This window comes from Macrobrachium nipponense, chromosome 31 (genome assembly GCF_015104395.2).
Source record: "Macrobrachium nipponense isolate FS-2020 chromosome 31, ASM1510439v2, whole genome shotgun sequence".
In the NCBI taxonomy this organism is placed as follows: Eukaryota; Metazoa; Arthropoda; class Malacostraca; order Decapoda; family Palaemonidae; genus Macrobrachium; species Macrobrachium nipponense.
This window is the reverse complement of record NC_061093.1, coordinates 20932958-20954654: the sequence shown is the minus strand read 5'-3', so window position 1 is coordinate 20954654 and position 21697 is coordinate 20932958. Positions and strand designations below refer to the sequence as shown.

The 21697-nt window shown below is 40.8% G+C and overlaps 1 protein-coding gene across 1 annotated transcript in view; it reads right to left on the bottom strand.

Moving 5' to 3' along the window:
• The window catches only part of LOC135206784 (uncharacterized), a 132386-nt gene extending 112493 nt beyond the window's left edge, over positions 1-19893 (bottom strand). Inside the window, 5 exon segments of the mRNA XM_064238279.1 lie at positions 1937-2098; positions 14362-14520; positions 15925-16080; positions 16899-17696; positions 17698-19893. Coding sequence (XP_064094349.1) covers positions 1937-2098; positions 14362-14520; positions 15925-16080; positions 16899-17696; positions 17698-19584 — 3162 coding nt within the window. The 5' untranslated portion in view covers positions 19585-19893.
• Positions 19894-21697: the final 1804 nt, after the last annotated feature.

Sequence of the window (21697 nt, the reverse complement as noted above, 5' to 3'; positions counted from 1 at the left end):
TGGCAAGATCGATATGGTGATATATTATATAGTCATACTTATTGTTGAAATTCACAAGTTGAACTGCTAAACATTATTAGATTTTGATTGTTATGTAGTACATATATATTTTTTTGCGTTTTATGGAATGTTTGTTTTGAAAACAATAGCTATTAGTGAACATATGATATTCATTGTCCCACTATTTATTTTATAGGTGATCTTAATTATCTCACATTCATGTAATAACAATAATGAAAAACATAAAGGAAAAAAATGTTTTTGCTGCAGTAGTGATGTTTGTTTGATTATGCATCTGACCTCACATTTCGAAATTGAAAAATTCCAAAAACCGAAACATCGGAATGTGTGTGTACTGCAATTTTTGTAAACACGCACAACAAGTCTACACATTTACTGATACCCGTTGGGTGAAAAAGGACTCAAAATTACAGTATTTATTCTCTGAGAGAGAGAGAGAGAGAGAGAGAGAGAGAGATGAGAAGGGAGAGAGAGAGAGAGACGAGGGAAGGAAGAGAGAAGGAGAGATGAGAGAGAGAGAGAGAGAGAATGATTTAGGACTCCAAGGCATGTTATTTTTACAATTATTTTTATTATCTTGGGATTCTTTTTTAATCTTGAGATCTCTATTCAATTCTCGAGATTAGTAAGAAAATTACCGTAACTTCACTAGCAGCAGCACACATCTGAACGACTCGGCCATTAGCATGCTAAACCACCAACCTTATGAACTGACCTCGGAAAAGGAACTCGCATGATACATGAGATACGTGACAAAACCACTGTTTATTGGTGAAAATTTTGGGGTCGCATGATATGCGAGATTGCACGTACTCGAGTATATACGGTAGATTCTAATTACTGTGTCACTGAAGGAGTTACGTATTTCCATAATTTGTCTGAGACATCTCAATCCAGTAATCTCAAAATTAGAACAATCTTATCTCACTCCTGAGTACATATTAAAACCAGAATCAGATCTTTAAGCCTATAAAAAAAGTGAGAAATAGGGGAGAACTTAGCTCATCTCTAAAACTTCAGCTAAGGAAGAAGTCTACACAGATACTATGACCTAAATTAATGAAATTACTAACCAAGCACTAACTAATGATAGAAAGGAGCATTAAATTACTCCTTACTTACACAGAAGTAAATCTACGATATACCAAGACCTGGATTTAATAAAACTACCAACTACACTGTATTCTAATTATTGGCAGAAAGGAGCATTAACTTCCCATACAACTTGAAACAGTCAGCTTTGCTCAAAATCATTCGTAAACCTATGTTATCTACACACAAGCCTTTTTGCATTAAAACAAAGCAGTTGAACTACAGCTATAACCAATAAACACACCAGACATATAATACGTACTTGCATGAAATGGAATGTAAAAATATAAAACAAACAATAAATTATAAGGATAGAGCAAAACTATACGGCACAAAAGTTGCTGGCACTAGAACATGTCTACAGTATGCCAAACACATACAAAGAATTAGTGTGGTTGACAGATGGGAATGGATCTAACTGCACAGGCATAGTACTTGCTTACCAGAAATAGGCAATCTTTCTTCAGATAAATTTTGTCAGAAACATTTCATCACTAACAAAATGGCCTGTTTAATCAATGAGTTTAATACACAACAAACTTTAACTTTTATGTTGACTGAATACATATTAGCTTCTGAAATATATATAACACTGAATTTCCTAGTGACTTGAGTAAATGAAGTCTTAAAAACAAGTAAATACCATAAATAAATTACACTAATTGACTTGACAAATAAAAGATGAAAGCATACTTACAGTTCTACTAATACACTGGTGCTGTACATATCTGGACAACTCTTTATGTAAGTTATTGTATCCCTTATAAGCTTCTGCTGCTTGCGATGTACTGTTCCAAATCTTGCTAGTGTTAGGTAAAGATCAATTACCTTCTCGGAAATAATAAGAGATGGCCGAGCAATCCCCATCAGTGATAAAGAACAAACCTTCCTTCTTAACCTTGTATAAACTGAGAACCAGACTCCTAGCCATATGATTAGCAATACCTTGAACACCTTCTGCAGCAACCAGCAGGTTTTGTGATATCTGTTGATATAATAAAGAAAGTCAATCTGGGCCAATATTACCAGGAGATAGATTAACTGGCCTTCCAATTTCCATATCATTTAAAATTACTTTATGTTTCCTAATAAAGAAGACCTTACAATCTACATATTACTGTTGTTGTTACTATTGAAAAGTATAGCTGTTTCTACAACATTTAATTTATATAGTCTTCACTTTCATCTAACACTCCTTTTCATCAGCATGTAGCTGGTATATAAAGTTTCCTAAGGACATACAGTAGTACCTCAGGATACGAAATTAATCCGTTCCGAAGCGGCCTTCATAACCTGATTTTTTCATATCTTGAATCACATTTTTACATGTAATTGCCTAATTCGATTCCAAGCCGACAAAACACCACGTAAATTTTATAATAAAGCTAAATTGACCAATAAACAATGAAATACAACAATTTGGACCATTCAATACCTAACATAACTTTTATTGTAGTACGTACCTGTAAATAAAGTGTATTAGTGTACATGGTACAAGAAATACTTTTGGTACATGTACGTACATATGTAGTAAAATGTGGAACCTTACCTTTCGAGTGAGGTGATGTCTGAAAGTGGCGACAGAAGGGGAGGACAAAAGGCAGAAAACATGAACACTTAACTTTACGAAACACATTAAAAAATGGCAGAAAACATTAACACTAAACTTTACAAAACACATTAACAAATGGCAGAAAACATTAACACTTCTTGATTATCTCCATCTTCGTCTCCATAGAAAACATCCTCTTCTTTCCGTGAACTTCAGCAACATTCTTGGGACCAATGGCTAATAACGTAAGTCATTAAGTTCACACACAACACGATAAAGTAACTTACAGTACAACAAAAGTGAAATCACTAACATGAATTTACGTTAACAAACGAAATATATGTGAAATGACAATTTGTCCAAAATTGCATTTTTCCTAACTATACAAAACTGAGGTCCTTTTACAATAGGAAGGTACTAGCGGCAGCTGGAAGGTCGTAAGCTTTCGAACAAGGGGTTCGGTAGTTAACTGCTTGTCCGACAGGCGCGCGCGCGACTGGTAGGTAAACAAATCACTTTTGCTTTTGGCCCAAGCAAAAACTGCAGAGTGAGGGGTGGCATGAGGTGGGGCTATGTGTAAAAGGACCTCAGGTTTGTATAGTTAGGAAAAATGCAATTTTGGACAAATTGTCATTTGTTTCCCCAGACACGGCATACAAAACCTTCGGTCCTTTTACAATAGGAAGACTCACTTCTTGGTGGGAGGAATCTGAGTCTTTTGTGAACAGACTGGTGTTCGCCCAACCTTGGAATGCCTCCCTGGTCGTAAGAGCGAGGGAGGGATCCAAGCCTCTGTCCGATTGATCGGGGTGTGCACCGCAGGATCAATGGTCAGACCTCTGGACCAAGTACTAAGAGAGAGGCAAGCGTATCTCTTCGTACCAGCAAACAAGAACAAGTTCCTATTTGCAAGAGGCAACAACGTTATGGTTTGTCTCTTGTTGGCATCCACTTCCCCCCCTTGTAGGAGGAAGTGGTGGATATTTCGCTCCCATCCCTAGTGAAAGGGATAGGATGGGGCTCTGTCGAGTAGCTCACCGGCATCTCGTCCTTATCCAGCAAGGTGATGACCGTATCCCTCTACCCACAGGGTAGAGGGGGTAGAAAAAGATAGGAAGAGAAGCCAGTCACTCTCTCATTCACTTATCTATTCTTACAGTCACACCAGGACTCGATGCTGTTCAGGCCTGCTAGGGTCTGGGTTAGCTAGACAACGTGTTGAGCAGCCACCACGGGTCCTAAGGAAAACGATCCAAGGACCTGTGGGCAATATCCAAAAGGTAGAAGGAGGTGCCAGTGGTCTGGTTGTACCAGACCCCTGCCTTCAGTACCTGCGCCACGGAGAAGTTCTTGTGTAACTCGAGGGAGTGTACTTCTAGGTCATCTTGGTGCTGACGAAGAGTCTTCAACACTCAGCCTGGGATGTCGAGTTTCTTCAGAAAGCGCGGTCGCGCTTTCACAGGCACAAAGCAGCATCTCCTTCGCATCGAAGGCGGTGAAGTCCATTAGGGAGGGGATTGTGAAGGACTCTAAACGATCGTCAGGAAACGAAGGGTTCAGAGTCTTCGCTACGAATTCGGTACGAAATCGAGCGTCACGAATCCCCATCCCCCCATCCCCTGGAATGCTTGACTTCGCAGGAAAAGTCATGCAATTACCTCAGAGGAAAAGAAGGGAATGGTCGTATGACCTATCCCTCTTCTCGACTTCGGTGATGTCCTGTACCCATACTGGTCTATCCGTCTGCCGCGAAGTTGTTGTTCTCGGTAGTGGATAGGACACCGACACTCAATGGTGGGTGTCGATGGTATGGGTACTGTGACAAGCCGTAGGACGAAGAAAAGATTGTTATGGAACAACCGAACTAAGTCCACAGCGAAGTTCGTAACAGACTGGGCGCTCTGACAGCTGCCTACTGACTGCGTTCGGTAGGAGGCAAGTTGTCCAAGCACCCGAGCAAGTCACGTGACCTTCGCCTTAAAAGGGTTATGCCAAGAGACTAAACAAATAATTTTGTTCGTCACCGATGCCAGAAGGCAAGGTGATGACTCTCTTAAGGCATGTGCCCAACAGGCGACGAAAGTCAATTGCCTTCTAGAGACCGAGGTCCTTGATGGCAAGATATCTCATAGTATAGTTGATTCTCGGGTAAGGAGAAACAACACTATGTGACGTTGAAGACGAAGGTGTACAGAAAATGCAACCTACGTCTTCACAGCTGAACCGAGAGAAGGATTCTCAAGATTCTGAACCTGTGCTACAAAGACTGAGAACGCTAACCGCTATTGATTGCTGTCCGGTGAGGATCGTAGTTGCAATAAAAGCGGAGCGCTTCCAGTAATGAAGACAGGGAACTACTGCCTGAAGAACTGCTTCTCATGGGCTGAACATTTGGAAGTAGAGCTGTCAGGTCGGAGAGTAGGCGATGTCTTCTGACATATCTGTTAAATTCGGGCGAGCAATGAAATTGCACACCTACGAATACGAGATATTTTGAAGACAAACTCAGATGTCTGCAAAAATCATTCGCATTATCGCAGTGCGATGCAGCGGTTGACTAGTACAGACTTCTGTTACCGTGCGGTAAACAGAAAGATGAAAGAGTCCAAGAGATATCTCTGTTGAAAATTCTCGCAATGTCGAAGGCGATGAAATCGAGCGTCACAGCAGTAGATGGTCCTTCATTATTGCGAGAATCCCCGTTAATCAGAGACCTAAGTCCATGATTGTTGGGCAGAGATACGGTTCGGTAGTCAATCCAACCAGGGGAGAGAGAGACGTAACCGACCGCCCATCTCCGAGACCTAGCTGATACTGAGCCGCTATCAGGCAGTTCAATACGCAGTAGCTCTCGGTGACTCGTCATCCTGAGTTGCCAGGTAATCCATTATTCCACGAAGGAATGCGTTCGGCTAGAACCATCGAGCATAAAGAATACGCTCGAGCAATTATATTTAACCGAAACGGATTTCGGTAAATACAAAGCTGATTTGGTGTTGTCATGACAATACCAAGTATCTAAAATCGAAACTGATAACTGCTGGGAGGTTGCAGGCAACCCGAGTTGCAGTTCAATTAAGATACAATTCGTCTCGGTCACAAACCGTAGAGTTAACTACAGTAACTACGGTATGCGCCTCTACCCCACGGACAATTCAACTGTTAAAGAAAGAATCATGTCGCGAGGGTAATGTACGTAGTATATTTGTAGGTTTCTGTACCACGACCTCCATCCTAAAATTTTTTCCCCTCTGAGGAATGAGAATAAGGATTGGAGATCGACCGCCTTCGTTCTCTAGTCAAGAGAGTGAAGGAGAAGTCTTTCCCAAAGGAAAGCTTCAATGGTGAACAGAATACCGAAGACGATAGTTCAAGCCAAACTGGAAGTTCCCGTCCGTTCTTCTCTATTCCAGGTTAAGCGCCTACTGTGAGATACTCTTCTTTCAGCAGCAGTCTTCTTCCAAATGCTAGAAATTACAGGAATTCGAGCATAAGCGAGGTTCCCAATTATCGTGTAACAATTATCGGGGATTCTCGCTCACTTTGGACCGTGGTCTCGCCTAAGTGTTTGGAGATCGTAAAAAACTTGAACACTCTGAGTGCGCTAGAAATTCCGTAGAATTCTAAGCACTCTGCGAAACCCCCCACCGAAATTCGTCAAACGATATCGGCTGGTGGTCCTCTCGATTCCCGTAGAAATCGAGAAAGGGGCAGGATCCCTCCCTCAATGACCGGGGCTTACGTCAGGTAGGACCCGAAGGTCCCCCCGGTAGCGCAGCCCCTAACGTGGGATCTTACAGAGAAATCTCTGTAGGATCCTCCCCTTTCCCTCGTAGCCGTAAGGAGAGAGGGAATGGGGGAGGAATTGGATACTGGCTCGCCTTCCCAGCGGAACTAGCAGTTGGAGAAGAAAAGGAGCAGCCATCGCCTTACGGCGATGGCCTCTCAGAGCCTGGGAAAACGTATCGTCAGGAGAAAACGTTTTCCCGAGGAGGGTTATGAACTCATACTGTAGGTAAGTGTCTGCCGCCACTGTGAACGTCGTCTGGGTGCTGGTATCGACACCTGACAGGAGAGAGCCGATACCGCGTCCGACTCATTCCAGTCCTCGTCGAGGTCGAAACCTCAGGAGGACCGAAGGGGTTTTATTTAAATACGGTGTCCGAAGACACTTGTAGAAACGCCTCTGTCGCAGTAGAGGAGGTGAAGTAGCTTGTTCGACCGTCCAGAACTGAGAGAGCCTTCTTGTCCGGAGACGAGAGACTACCTGGTTCAACACAGTCGGCAAGCTCCGATCGCGGCAGACCCACCGTCGATTTGGGTTCCCTCTCGGGCCCCAAAACGACTCGAGCCGAGACGTGGCTCTGCTGGTGGGAGCGGCGATCCTTCCCCGAGGTCATTGTGCTGACGAATCAGCGCCGTAACCTCGGCAAAGTTCCTCTGGATCTCGGAAGTCACAGCATCTTGCAGAGTGGGACCGTTAAGCCCTTCGAACAAGAGCATATTCCGAGAACCTTCCTCCTAAGAGGGTGGGGAACAGCGACAGCCCTCTCGGTCTTCCCCATCCACTTGCGCATACGTCCTGGCCGGTCCAAGAACCAAAAACCGGCCTGGCACGTAGGGCGTCGTGGTGGGATCATGAGGGCGCACCCCTCACGATCACTCCTCAATACCTCGCTCCTCCCGGTGTAACCCGAGGGGTTGGAAGGTTTGTAACGGTCACGGGGATGGCAGACCTGACGCTCCCTCTTTGTTCTCGCTGGCAGAACCAGCAGGCTTGGAGGTCTTGCAGGCGATCGTCAACCCGCGGTGGCGATCGAGCTGCATGCCTGGTCGAACCGTCTCGCTGTGGAGAACGGCTGGACTGAGCACAGCGGCGGCCGATCTCGAGTGTCAGAAGAGCTGGTGCTGGTTGCCGTACCCGGTCGCTTTCTGTGAGAGCGACGGTCAGGCGACCTGCAGGCTCCACTGTCACAGTGAGACGGTGCTTGTCCTCACCGGCACGTCACGTCGCTGGTTCCAGCCGTGGCTGGCACCGGCGAACGGGAGGACCTCTTCCCAGCCTCAGCCCGTGGTCGGTCGTGGACCGTCACGTCCCCGGGTAGCCAGCTGTTCGCCGCGAGAGTGAGAGCTGGTCTGGTGAGAGTCGCATGAGCGGCTGTCACCAGTCTTCCGCCCCGTGCCGTGAACCTGACGCTGAGCGGGACTCAGAGGTCTGGTTCCTGGCTGCACGGTCGCTGGTAGGCGACCGTACACTCGGTACCTCCCGCGAACGAGAGGCCGAGACGGACCCTGATGCAGTGGCAGAACCACTGACACCAGGCGGGAAGTACCGTGTTAGCCGGTACCCCTCTGGTCCCCGTAGTCTTCTTCCTTGCGGAGAAGAGACGGGCCCCGCTCCCGAAGGAGCAGGAGGACCAGCGGAAAGGAAACCCTCAACCCGGAACCACTCCCGTCCCAACCGGAGGTGAGAACGGGTCCCGAGAAGAGGCCCGAGGACGACTTCTTAGGAGGGAGGAGGCAACCTTCTTCTTCCTCGGCTGTGAAGCCTTAGAAGTCGAAGGGGAAGAGGCTTGGCAGCCGACGACGATGAAGAAGATGAAGACGACGACGACGACACCTTCCTCCTCTTCTTCGTCAGCTTCCTCAGGACAGACGTAAGATCTGCTATCCAGGGCGGAGCCGGGGCTGCTGTAGCCGAAGCCACAGGGCCCGGACGCACCTGTACAGACAGACCAAAGTCTGGGGTAGTACCACCACGAACAGGGGACGACATCAGCAGGTATGGGCATCTCAGGAACAGCAGGCACAGCCAGCACAGCATCGTAGGGTCAGCCAGCGCAGCAACGGCAGGGACAGCCAGCGCAAGCAACGGCAGGGATCAGCCCCAGCGGTCAGCAACTGCATGGACAGTCAGCCCAGAATCGGCAGGTACGGCAGGCAGCACCGGAAACACAGGAAGTGGAGCAGCCAGCCAGCAACATCCTGTACCGGCGGCAGGTCCAGGGGCGAGCTCTAGGGCAGCGGAAGTGTGGTCGCGGCAGCGCGGCAACCAAGAGCGGCGGCGGCACGCCCCCCTCTCGGTACGGCGAACGGCACTTCACAGCGGCTGTAGGCAAGACTGTTACACGTGAGGCGAGTACACCAGGTGAGGAGGGACGTCGTCACCTGGTTGCGTGGTCACCACTCCATGGGTGACCGCAGTAGGCCCAGACATAGAACCGCAGCCCCTTGGACACTAGCACGCCCTGCAAATGGAAAGGACGCCCATACCTCACCAAGGTCCACCCTCGTGGCAGTAGCACCTGCGGAAATAACAGTAGTAGCGATTAGTGGGGGGGAAGTCCCCTCGCGCGGGGGTGAGCCCTCTCCGAACGAGTGGAAGACCCCTAATACAATTGTACATCGGGCACCGAGCGCCCTCCCCCGCGCTCGACGGATCGGCGAGGAGAAGAACGCCGATAACCTCCCCCCCCCCAAGGGGAAGGGCCATCTGTGGGAGCTGAGCGGGGGGGGGTCGTCTCGCCCCACCCCGCACAGTACCATGTACCCAACAACAATATAAGAGCCCGAGAGCAATCGTGCCATCGGCCCGAATGCAAGGGCATAAGGAGCATTCCCTGACTGAGCGGAACTTGAACCAAATAAATATTGATGCAATCAATAATAAGGAATAAAAATGATGCATCTTGCATTACGATTCACTTCACAATGAATAAGGGCTCGGATCGAGCGAATTTGCGCCCTCGGTACCGAGCGCAAGGGTGAAAGGATCCATTCCTACCCTTTAGGATCAAGGTTTCTGGAAACCTTGATCCATAATGAATTGATGCAATCAAAAAATATATGAAAATGAAAAGACTACTGCGCTTGCGATTTCACTTCATACAAAATAAAAAAGGGGAAAGGATCAATTCCCGGGAAATAGCGGAAACATTGATCCCAGTAAACAATGCAATCTCAATAAAAATGAAAATGAAAAGAACTGCACTTGCGATTTCACTTCATTCAAAATAAAAAGGGGGAAGGATCAATTTCCGGTTAAGCTCGGAAACTGATCCAAAATGAGTATTGCTACAATCAAAATAATATATGAAAATGAAAAGAATACTGTACTTGCGATTCCACTTCCATACTGAATAAGTTTCCGCTTGCCTGGAGCAGCGCATTCGTTCGGCAACGGGCATACAGGTCAAAAAATTAATGATAAGAGCACTTACTTACTATTTTTCCATCTACCCATTTCCAACCCACATATACGCTCGGAGCGAGCGCTCCCGCCCTCGGCACCGAGCATACACATACGAGGATCATTTCTGGGAAAATGAATTCCCGCACTTACGCCCTTCAGACCCGGCACTCGGGTAATCGGAGGGAGTGGTGAAACCAAGATCCTTTAAATCCACAATTGAATTCAATGGGAATAAATATGAAATGATTGTACTTACAATTCAGTTTCACTAGATAAAATAGAAAAAAGAAAAACACAATCATGCGAAAGCCAACGACGATGAACGGGCGGGCAGAGAGCGATGATACACGTCCACAGCGCCAGCAGGCCGAAAGCAAAAGTGATTTGTTTACCTACCAGTCCGCTGCGCGCGCGCCTGTCGGACAAGCAGTTAACTACCGAACCCAACCCCTTGTTCGAAAGCTTACGACCTATCCAGCTGCCGCTAGTACCTTCCTATTGTAAAATAAAAGGACCCGAATGGTTTGTATGCCGTGTCGAACAATGAACGAATTCCAGAGATGTTTACGATAACGCTACGAATGCCACAAATGGTCAAGGAAGCTGCACATAGAGCATAATGGGACAGATGCTGCCCAATAGGAAAGCAGGATCTTACGGCGGTGACTAGCATTAGGAACCAATGGGAGAACGGGAGGATGGTGAGTCTACCGAGTTGGCGGCTCGGCCCAATTTTAAAATTGTTTTGGTGGCCCGGGCGAATCTCAGACTTTACCTTCGCAACTGAATTATTTTTGTGTACAGAAGCAAAAAAATCTTCGTCTTTGCTTTCATAACCTGAATTTTTCGTACGTAGGGACTTTCGTATGTCGAGGTTCCACTGTACTCCTGTATAAAACTAATTTACTGATTTGCCAGTCAATTCTATAAAAAGCACATGAATAACAGAAAACACACCTAAATAACTACAACACAACTGATATGAGTTAAGGTCTAACTTAAATTTTAAAAATACCACCATAGGTATCTGCCTAAACTGACCAAAGTATCCAAACAAACACAATTGTTGCTATATTTAAAAATCTTTTTGGGATACAAACCAATCCATCTGATGTAAAAAGAAACTTGAACTGAATTCAATAATGCTGTAGACCAGCAATGTATAAAATTATATACAGTAGTACCTCAGACTTAGAACTTAATCCTTGTTCCGAGGCTGTTCGAAATACGATTTGCTCGAAATATAAACAAATACGTATCTCCATAAAAATAAAGGGAATCAGGATAATTTGTCGCAACCCAAAGAGTTCCCCTTTTCATATTTTTTTCTATTAGTATTAAAGTACTCAAAAGTTAAATTAAGAATGGAAAGTAATAAAACAGTATGTTATATAAAGTAAAATTTTCAAAAAAATTTGTTTCCATGTACGATTTATGAACTGTTCGTGAAATGGGTGCACAGCCGGCTGGGAGATGGAAGGAGAGAGACTGGAAGCCTTTGAAGAAACCAAAGTGGTTACAGTAGGCAAAGGTTGATAACAAAATCAATTTCATTCACATTTTGGAAGGATAAATCAAACGAATCGATTGTGTATGTGTGTGTGTGTGTGATGTTGTGTCTGAGAGAGAGAGAGAGAGAGAGAGAGAGAGAGAGAGAGAGAGAGAGAGAGAGAGAGAGAGAGAGAGAGAGAGATTGTTGACGTGTTTACACTTGGATCTTAAATGCATGAGAGAGATTAATTATGCCACAATACATCAACTTACTGTTGGCAAATGGCAGAATTTAAAATAAACAAGAGGAATTTTTCAAACAAATAAGTATACTAATAAATAAAGAATGCAAGAAAATAGAGATTAAATAATTTTTCACAAGGAAGCCGTTTGTTTAAAAACAACATCAGCATGCAGAAGCTAAATGCAGTGCCATGGTGTTTATTGTGGAGCCAAGTTACTTTTACAGTAGTAAAAAATCCTAACAAGCAATTGCCACTAGATAGGTATTTTACTCTAACAAAAAAGAAGTGATTTGGCCAAATCGAGTGAAAGTGAAAGAAACAGGTTAATAATCTTTCCAGCTCAGCTGGTAAGTCAGTAGGAAGCAGACCCCTCTCTCCCCTCCTCTCTATCGTCACACTCAGCTCATCTAACACTAGCTCGAGTAAGCTTTATATTTCTCACTGTATGTATTGCATTTGATTGTTTTCATGTTTTATCATTATGTTTATACTTATTGTGAAATAAAATTTTGTTTTTTATGTGAATTGGTACTGCTTTTATGTACATATCATAGTAAAGATTTTACTGTCTCTTCTCTTCTCAACAATATCACGACACATGATAGCTTAAAATCATTCGTTATTTTTCCTCACAAAAATAAATGCCCCGACCATCTACCTAAAGTTAGCGGTGCATCACCGCAATGATGAATGATTTTGTTAATCGTTTATGCTAAATTTTAGTGCGAAAAGCTTTGTTCTTTAATTTACTATTTTGTTGAATATGATTAAACTATACCGTCTCACTCAGCGCACCAAACACCGACTCAATTAAGACTTTTTTGTTATTTCTGTACGTATTGCATTCGATTGTTTTCATATTTCATCATTATGTTAAATGTACTATTGTGAAATTACCCTATTTATGTGAATTGTTATTGCTTTTACATACATACAGAAATGTTTTAACTCTCTCTTCTCCTTCTCTCCTCAACATATTAATGCTCCCTCATTCGGTCTCAAGTCAACTGCGCGTGACGTCACTCCGGTATCATACAATTTCGTACATATTTTATGTTAAATTTAATACTGAAATGCTTTATTCTTTCATTTTTTTGTCGAATATGGTTATTAGTAAACTATATATTAATACATATAAATGCAGTTTTTCTTGTAGAACACAGTAGGCCACAAATACAAGTATAAACAAGATAATCTAGAACAAACAAGATACTTGGTCAGTTTGAAATACAAGCATTTGTTCGACAAACGTAACAAAATTTTCTCGAAAATTACTTTTGAAAAACGGAATGTTCAACATAAGAAACTTTCGACAAACAACATACCACTGTACTTATATATCATAATCAGACCATCAATTCAATAACCACCAATGCAGCATCTCTACAATAAGAGGAAACAATGAAGCAAATAATCAACTACAATACATTGCTCAAAAAAAATTTACACATCCATAAGTGAAAATATTAAAGAGAAACCATGTAACTAAAAACTAAAAGTTACAGAGCACAAAAGAAAAGCAATCAATGAACTACTGATGCAAAAACTGGTTCAAGAATTTCTAGAGAGAAGTAAAACCTACCTAATGCAAATTACACTTACAGGCAATATCATAAGGCATTACTACAGGCAAAACCTAAAGTTGGATGAGAACTAAAGAGTAGCCATATTTCAAGAAAAAGCTGGTTACCATACAAATCACTAATGAGCTAGTGCTTACACACAAATCTGGTAAAAAAAATCTTTGGTTATATATATGGAGCAAAAAACCAAGCACTGATTGCCCTCCTCTTCAAATAAATATGCAAGACCAGTAGTTATATAGTAGATATTTAGCTAACTACCATCCATAAAGGGAGAAAACCATCCCTCAGGTTAAGATTCTCACAAAATTAAGTTAATCACCACATAATGTATGAGCAAAATACACTTACTATTACCCTGGAATTGGATCAAAAACATACAATATCAAGGGCCTTATTACCCATATGTACAAAATTCTGCGTACTGACTGCAATTTCCTTTTAAGAGGGACTGAAGCTCTAATCAAAAGCAATGACATGAGTTTGCTTTGAATGAATAGACAAATACTTCAAATTTCCTACGCTGTTCCTCTACACCACTATAGAGTAACCTGACAATTTTCATTCAACAAAAAGTGACTCAAGTAGTGGATGAATAGGGTGATCTCCCTTTCAGGCTTTACAACTTAAGTGTTGACAAGTCAGATTTAGTAATAATGTGTTCATAACGACTTGAAAGAAAGGCCTTTTGTAATTTGCAAACATGAAATTCTTAACTGCACTTTAGGAAAAATCTAAAAAAAAAAAATTTCTAACTTGATATTACATTACCGTAAAACTTTCAATAAACTCAAGTAGCCTAATAATAAGCCAAACACTCATGACTTGTTAAACATGACAAGGGGTCTTCCCATAAGAAAGTGCCACTTCCAGTACTCAAATGCTTTCTGTCTTTTACTTTCATCCATTCCCTTCAATAATCTCTTCCTACTTGGATGTCCAACTTTTTAACTTTATTTGATTCCACTTTTCAAGAAATCAAGACTCATAAGTCTCATTACACTAATAATAATAATTAGTAATAACAATAATAATGACTAAGATCTGGCTGCATAAACTAAAGTTGCATACTTGTCATTAATATATAGCAGCATATTCTACAATGGAAGTTATTTTTCCAAGACTCAGTGATTTACAGTATATATGAAATTTAACACAAGCTACATGCGACAAATGTTTTAATACCTTTTCTATGGTATCAGCATACTCTGGTTTGGCTAAAATACTATGGTGGAAGAGCAAATCAGAAAGACACTGCATCAAGGAACGATAGAGATCACAGCATTTCTTGAACTCGGATGATGACTTCCACAACAGCTCTACTACATCCTGCCACATATGTTCCTGGAAAATCAGATACCGAAGTAAATATACTGCATATATAAAGCATCTATTCAATGTTCTTTTAGAAAATAAAACTTAGCATTATTGCTGTACTCAACATTGCTTTTTATGGTAAGTTACAAACTGGTCCATAAAACTGTCATAAATTAAAAATTTCCTCAACAGCAAATTGTCTTTTTTCATATATGCTTTTTATGGTAAGTTACAAACTGGTCCATAAATCTGTCATAAATTAAAAATTTCCCAACAGCAAATTGTCTTTTTTCATATCTGACAATACTCTTTTATTAGCTATAAACTAACTAAGAATCTTCTACATAATACGTATGACAATTTTTGTCTTTTAGGAGTAGTATGTCCCTTAATAGTAGTGAGAGGAGATACTAGCACATGAGGCAGTAATAAATGATGAGCGCTCAACAGTTACTGGTTAATGCTTACACCAACATAAAGTCTTGATCATAAAAATGGAAGAAAATAAAGAAAAACATAAAATTATGGATATTATCATGTGTGAGAGATATCATTGGCCTCATTTTGAATTTAGATAAGAGAGAGGGCATTATATAACAAAGAAACATCTTTCACCCCTTGAATAACAAAGTATTAGACTAGTACAGTAACATCAGGAAGTTTACTTAAATACCTGCCAAAACAGATCCTTCTATATTCTATAAGCACTCTAAAGTTCAACCAGAAAAATGAACTCAATATGTATATGGTCAAGATTTAGACAAAAATGACTAATTTTCTAGGGTAAAGGCCGAGAGAGGTCAACCACAACTCTCACCCAGACGGTTAAGAAAAGACTGGTGTAGCACGTGTTGCCAGATCTCACAAGATTCGTTGCTTTCATCTGCGAATTAACTAGATCCAGCTAGGCGCTAGAAATGATCCTATGTTAAGACCTAGGGTTTGTTTGCGTATGAACAAATAATACAGTGGTCCCCCGTATTCGCGGGGGATGCGTACCAGACCCCCCGCGAATAGTTGGAACCCCTATAAAAATGCTGAAAACAGCCTATTTTCTAAGTTAAAACTCAAGAAAAACACACTAAAATTTTTATACTTGGTTTTTTTTATAGTTTTATCACAAAAGGTGCATTTTATGATGAAATTTGTATGGAAAAAAAAAAACGGAATTGGTGGATTATTTCTCATAGAAAAATAGTGCGAATATGTGAATTTTCGCCTAGCGAATAATGTGGGGTAACGTTCCCGAGAGGAAATCCACAAATGTGTAAGTCCACAAATCCGGAGAACGCAAATACGGGGGGTCCACTGTACATCAATAACGGCTACTCTTATGACATTCCCTCCCTTCAACTCTTGAATGACCAGCAAAATTTTGTCAAGCCAGTTTTTAATGTCAATAACATTACATAGCACATACAAACAACATACCTCAATAATAATATGAGCCAGTTCAGTACATGTTTTGAAGACAGATAACACATTAACTCTTCCAGCTACAGCAATAGCTTCCAACAGAATACTGAGTGTTTTTGTTTCCACATCTTGCTTCAAGTTCAACAGCTCTCCACTTTCCCACAGAGAAGTCTGAAACAAGAAAAAATACATGCCTGACTTCAGCATCTAATCATTAAGTCTCTGGGTGAAAACAAGTATGTAAAGCCTAGACATATTGTCACAAAGAATTTCCTTAATAATGATACTGCACAAAGAGCCGTAAGCTGGCAAAACTGAATTCCTACCACCCTTGAGCAGCAACTGATTCTTCCATTTCACAAGAACATGCAGGGCACAAACATGGGCATGGAGCAGTATATGGGAATATATAAAAACACCTTTTGTTTTGCATTATAAAAACAGATTTTGTCCAATTCTGTAAGCTGTTATATTCACCCCAATATATAATGTCTTGGATTGGATTAATTTATCTGTCGAGAATGTTGTTCTCATATTTTGAGCACTTCATCTTGTAAGCTACTGTTTCATGGAACTAGGGAGAGCGAGCCCCCTCCTCTGTGGTAATCATCTACTACAACCATTCAGGCTACAAGTAGGGATGACCTAAGTCACTAATGAACCATACTCAGCCTGTTGAGATAAGAACTAGCATTTGTAAAGAAAAGTTACATATTTAGTGTGAACCTAATTTTGTTAAGGAAAACAATGTTCCCTATTTCAACCAGGTGAATTGAAAAACTCTTCAAGTCAACAATCTTACAGTCTGAACAAGCTACAGGAAAATATGATTCACTTTCTTTAAAAGCATAAATTTTCACTATGCACTGTAAATAAAAGTATCAACTGCATAAAAAAAAAAAATTTCAGAAAGGGGGCGATGTACAATATTCTGACAAAATGGGTAAAATAAGATATAGAGGAATATAAAAGAGATCAAAAACACTTACTTTCACTACAAGGTACTCCACACAGGTCCAGCAACTGCGGGTAACCTCTAGCTGAAGTTTTGCAGCAGATGTGGCATTTGTGTTTCCTTCAATCTGACGTCTTCCTGTGATCTCTTCCACTTTACAAAGTACTTCAAAAATGGTAAACTTTGTTATCTCTTGCTTTATTATAGTTGTGGATTCATCAAAGTAATGACACCACAGGAATTCCAACAAAGTAATGCCAAAAAATATCTTAAAATCACTTTTGTTAGTCATAACTTTCTGACACAAAATGAACATTTCTGCAAACTGGCATTTAACTATTTGAGAAAATTCAGTTGTCTGAGCCAATTGACCAAAAAGGCTGAGGTACAAACACATTACTTCTGTGTCTAAAGCAGTGCCAAAGCTTCCAAAATTAATAAGAAATGACTGCATGACAGAAGAAAAATGATCATGCATTTGTGAAAAACAAATTCCTATTGCATTTTTATTTCTTGAATTCTTTAAGGTATCATTATAAATCTCCAGTATATTAATAAGTAATTTCAACACCCAAATATATTTCTGGTGATCAATATATGGCCTCTGATGACAATCTGACAGGAATGTATAGACTGGATGCCAAAAGTTTTGAGCACTGTCTGTTACATCTATGCTACCATCAGTATTAACCGATTTGTCAAAATGTAAACAAACTGCCAATGCAACATCTTCAGGAGGAATACTAAAATCCCCAGATATGTTACATCCTAGGGATTCCCTTAGTATGCTATCAATGGGTTGAAACACACAAGACTTCCCATCTTCTCCTTTAAAACTTATCTAAACTTTCAATCAAACCCTCCCATATAACAGTTCCTCGACACCAACTTTCTTTCCTCCTAAAATGTCTCACAATACTACAAAGCTGAATCAGAGAGGTTTCAAGGCTCATATGCTTGACAATTGCCCTTATAAATGCACACTGACTAGCTGACCTTATACTCACCTCTTGAGTACTAAGGCAACCTTCAAATTTAACAAGTGCATTTTTAACAATATCATAATTCCAAGAATGGGTGCTAGGAATTACTGACAATCCACGCATAATGTAGAGCAAAGGAATTCCTCCCCAATTTCTACCATCAAATATATTTTCTAAAATAGACAGCATGAAATATTCAACACATCCTGAATCCATGTCAAGTATCATATTAGTAAGAAAATTACCATACTCTTCACCTACTGATGGCAGTAACTTAACATTAGGTTGAGAAAAATTTATTTCTCTATTATAAAGAGAGTAATCACTCAAAACCGTAATTAAAATAGAATTTACAAATGATAAAACTCCATTAGCTACAGAAAATTCGGACAGCTTCAGTTTTAACAGTTTCATGACTCCCCAAAACTTTATACTTTTATTGTCATGATCAAAGATCCTTTTGAAGACAGTCAGCATCCATGCAACGTGAATGAGTTTTGAGGAAGTAGTCCCAATAAACTTATCCAATTTATCCAAAACAGGTCGTACCACATGTGACTGTTTTTCTTCCAAAGTCTCAAGCAACAAGAAAAAATCATTCCACACATTTTTTAGTTCTAATTTATGGGAATCATCCCAAAAGAAGTAAGAACATGTAATGTGACCAGACTGGCATGATAGGCAAAAGTCAACAGCTCTCTTTAGAATGAACTGCGATATCTTTCTACTCAATGAATCAGGATGCACAAGGCCAAACTGAATAATTACATAAATCCTATCATCATTCCTAATGTTACTAAAAGTCTCTGAATCAAAGATGTAATCGGCCATAAAACACAGAATAAGGTAACCTGTAGAATTTACTTCCTCCTTGACAAAACCATCGTCAACAATATAAAAGTTACAAACAATACCCCAGAGTCTACTGATGACAAACTCATTCTCCATAAACGTTTCTGAGAAAGGACGAATTATGAGGTTAAGTAATAATGATGTCACATCCAAATCATGTGATGACTGGATCATTGTCAGTGCTACCCCAATCACATTCATAACATTCTCCTTCAATTGTAAATTACTCACACGTAGGAAATTGCTGCCATTCACAAAATTTGTAAATATCAATGACACAAACTTTACTCTGTGCTGATAATTTTTGCCAAAGCTTTTTGAGTCACACTGAAGAAGATTTTCCCCAATTAAGTCAAATATTCGTTTGATGACAGAATTAATAATTAAATCTGAGCCTACTAATTCAACTGACACATTTCCTCTATGTGAAATCACCTTCTCCACTATAATCTTGATCAATTCAACTACTTTTGGAGCAAGTACTTCACAAGACTGATGCTCAAATTTACAGTTAGGTTTAACTAAACTAGGAGTATTCAAGGAAATCCCTTTACAAGAAGATGATTTTGCATCAGCACAAGTTTTCAAACCCTCTAAAGCATGAAAATTATTGAAATGATTTGGCAATTCAGCCTCTACATTTCCAGTTATTAGAGTTAATTGTGGATAGAGATAATTCTGTAGTAACTCTGCATAAGCACTATAAAGGGATTCATCTTCATTTAAGCCATGATTTTCATCTATGTCCCAGGCCTTTATCAATGTTAATAAAGTCTCACATGTTTTCACATCAATTTCTTGTTTGTAAACAAATTTACACAAGCATTCTATATAGGCTTCTTTAGGAAGAAGTCCTAAGCGAACTAACTCTATCACAACAGACATCATGTCAATTTGGGCCTACACAGAAATTCCATTTAGCATAGCCAATATTGGAGCATTCAGAACAGGCATAAAAAATAATGGCAGCTAGAATAATACTTCATTTGCATTTGCATTAGGGATACATTGTAAGTATACTTATGGGTTTTAAGGCCTAGCCAATATTGGTCACCAGTTCTTCTAGTTACACAAACTAAGGTAGTTGGCCTTAGCTATATGCAAATACTATAGGCTACGAAACAATACCATGGCCAGTAAAGGCTAAATGAACCATAGCTTAGAACAAACCTACACAAGGTAAACTAATGACTAATTAAGCCAACACAAATAAAAACCATTAACGTTAACGAGGGGCGAAAGACGACCAAAAAGATCGTACCTAATCAAAGGTTTATAATTTGCTAGAAGGTCGTCGCCACCAGACACCCATAAACTACTTAGGGTTAGGTTGTGCACAACTGCGCTTAGCCTAGAGGCCTTCCAAAAGAGAGAAATATACCCAGGGAGTACACTAGAATCCAGACCTTCCCAGAGCTTTTGATATTTTCATTCAAAATACGAAATTTCGTCCTGCTGGCTTAGAAACCAAGCGAAATGACAGGTATGACCTAAGTCTTCTACCCCTCCAAAGATTAACCCAGGTAGGTTATGAGAAAATAGGCTAGGCGCTGCATTGACTTGAACAGGTCAATGATCCCGTCATGAACTCTTGTGTGAAACACTAGGTAGGCACGCATCCGCCTACCCTTTTACTCTGTGCCCTAGCTAGCCTACTGGGTCAAGACAACCTCGTCGTTAAGCTACCACAATCTCGACTTACTAACTTTGACACGGATCCTCTAACTACCTACCTAGTCCTAGTAGTACTATAGGATAGTATGCTAGTTCTTTAGACAACACAGCTGGTCTACTGCCACGTAGTATAATACAACAGGATTGCATAGTATTACTATCATTTTACCACCGAAAAACTATACTAAATTAGGGAAATTTAGTAGCAAGGGTGTGCGAGGTATCATCGGGATGGTGTAAAGTTCGAAGTCGAGACTCGAGAGTTGGAGTCTGAACTCGTGAAGGAAATGCACTCTGATCTTATGCAGCGTGTTTCTTACGTCAAACTCTGTGATAGTAGTATTAGTTAGCGAGATTTTTTTTGAAACGGCTCCCTCGCGTGTTGTATTTCTCCTTCGAGTTTCTTTCCCTTTCTCTGTAATGCCACAATTCTGTTACAAATTCTTTCCTATTTTCAACTTCCCCCTCAGTAGATCTGGCAGATAAAAGTATATTAGCTATCAATTCCTCTTTATTTTCGTGAGATGGCTGCTGCACAAAACTATATCTATTTCTAATCTAATTGCATGCTGGGCAGTACTAGCATAGGAAAATGTTCTATTTTTTTTTCTCAGCACCAACATTTTGTACCTTCTCATTATATTTTATTTCTATCATTTAATCCTACTTGTACTTAGTCTGGCCCTACTGGTCAGCATGTTTTTTTTCAGTATTGTCAGCCTAGACTAGAGCAACAGATTGTAATCTTTAAAATGGCAAAACCTCTACTCATAATTATCAGCTATTATATCACTGGAGGATTTAAGGGGGAGGGGCCACCATGTCACGGGACCTTCACCCCCCCACCCCCCCCCCCCTCCCCCCCCAAAAGGATATGAATATAGAACAATGTTTTTCTTTCAATAAATCATTATTAGTAGGGAAAATTTGCTTAACTAATGATTATTTTAACAACAGCAACCACCACTATTAATATTAATGTTTTTTTTTTCATCTGTCCATCCGCCTGTGGTGGTCGCGCATGGTAACACTGCGTCCCGGGCTTTAAATAGTTACGCTATGTGTAAGTTTTAGGTAAATAAAAGGATATCTGGGCGTACATTTACAACTGAAAAGTGTTTTAATAATTTACTGTATGTGAATTACACCATTAATATTCGAATAGGATATTATTTAAAGCCCGGGATGCAGTGTTACCATGCGAAAACACCACAGGCGGAAATGGACGATGGAAAAAAAACAGAGTATAGTTTGTTTTTGCGCGCACTTGCATAAATATATAAATATTGTTTTATGCGTACCGTATGTGTACGTTACTTAATAT